This window comes from Micropterus dolomieu, linkage group LG12, assembly GCF_021292245.1.
Source record: "Micropterus dolomieu isolate WLL.071019.BEF.003 ecotype Adirondacks linkage group LG12, ASM2129224v1, whole genome shotgun sequence".
In the NCBI taxonomy this organism is placed as follows: domain Eukaryota; kingdom Metazoa; phylum Chordata; class Actinopteri; order Centrarchiformes; family Centrarchidae; genus Micropterus; species Micropterus dolomieu.
The window spans coordinates 39,272,469-39,274,000 of NC_060161.1; the positions used below are offsets into that span (position 1 = coordinate 39,272,469).

At 38.8% G+C, this 1,532-nt stretch overlaps 1 protein-coding gene across 1 annotated transcript in view; it reads right to left on the reverse strand.

The window, feature by feature from the left end:
• LOC123979991 overlaps nucleotides 1–1,257 on the reverse strand; it is an 11,554-nt gene extending 10,297 nt beyond the window's left edge. Inside the window, exons 1-3 of the mRNA XM_046064104.1 lie at nucleotides 1,115–1,257; nucleotides 541–873; nucleotides 260–398 (exon numbers count right to left, since the gene is read on the reverse strand). Coding sequence (XP_045920060.1) covers nucleotides 260–398; nucleotides 541–873; nucleotides 1,115–1,172 — 530 coding nt within the window. The 5' untranslated portion in view covers nucleotides 1,173–1,257. The remainder of the gene's footprint in view (nucleotides 1–259; nucleotides 399–540; nucleotides 874–1,114) is intronic.
• Between the last annotated feature and the right edge of the window lie 275 nt (nucleotides 1,258–1,532).

Here is a 1,532-nt window from a genome sequence, read left to right on the forward strand (position 1 = left end):
GTTTACCATCTGCTGTCACTAAATGAGAAAGAATGATGTCATCTTAAAAAGTCATCAGATAAACAAATGTTTTGGTGGTTTTAGTCATCTTGAACAGCTCAGCATATTCTCACCTGTTTTCTCACCTGAGGACTGAGGGCTGAAGGTGAACAGCTGCACTTTTCCAGAGTAACTATCTGTCACTTCACACGTCAAGTTAGACTTTGATTTGTAACTAAAATGAGAATCCAGGAAAGACACAGCGGCGTAGCAGCCAGACTGTGATGACTTCATGTCTTTGTTATCTTTGTCCACGTCTTTACCCTCATACAGCCACTTCACTGTGTGTCTACAGAACTGTTCACGTGTCGACACAGAGCAGGTTAATGTCACCTCATCAGCGTCCTTACGTTCAGTCACTGGTGAAGATGGAGATATTGTGAGAGAAAGACAACAAGAGTAAAGTTAACTTCATCACTGTGATCATAATTATTGTAATGTTTCAGTATATTGTTCTAACAAGACAGTTTGAGCTGAAAACATTATGATGGAAATACTCACTGGTAATAACAGACAGATGAACCAGAGAGTCTGGAGCTTGTTGTTGCCATGATTTAAACTGTCTGCAGTAATAACGACCAACATCCTCGACTGTGACCTTCTTTATAACCAGAGAACAGTTCTCTGTAACACTCAGTCTGTCTGATTTAGATTTGGCTTCATTGTGAATCTGTCCATGTTCAAACAGCGCTACTGCTGATCTGCTCCCTGAACCACTGAAGAGCCATATAGTATATTCACAGTTTTTCTGACCGTCTTTCACATTTTCACAAGGCAAAGTGACGTCATCTCCAACTCTGACAGTGAAGGAGAGGGGAAGATTTTCAGCTGCTGCTGTTGAGAAAATGATGAAAAATAAAGTGAAATGAGAAAATGTCTGTTATGTTCATAGTTAGTGACTATTATTTCTTTATCCTTAGTTTCCAAGAGTTCACTAAACTCACCACATTAGAAACAACAGATTTGGTTTTCTTAGTTAAATCAAATGTAGCTAATAAAGAATCTTTAATAATATTGATCAAGTTATTTTTTACAATGTGCCTTCCATTTATATATGTGATATATGTATTCTTACCTGTAAACTGAAGCACCGCTGGAAGAAATAAAGAAATCCATTTGAACTCAACCATCATGATTCTCTGAGTCTCTCCTTCTTCTGTCTCTTGTTCTCGTGCTCAGAACTGTCTGAGTTTCTAAACTAGTGCTTTAGTAGAGAGACTCTGCAGCAACTTCCTGTGGTTAGGATGATGTCACTTCCTCATAGTGACTTTTAGTCTGTTTTAGATTTCAGTTTCTCAGAATTTCTTGGTGCAATATGGTGATACTGTAGCAGCTGCTGAAGAACACAGATAAGATGATATTTTACTGCTCTGAGATCTGCTGGTTCCTCATTTTATCTTTGCAGCCCTTTTTTTCTGAGAATTGAAGCTCAGCAGAAGTTGAATCAGGAAGACATCGTTCATGCTGACTCTATTTCTCCCCCGCCCCCTCTC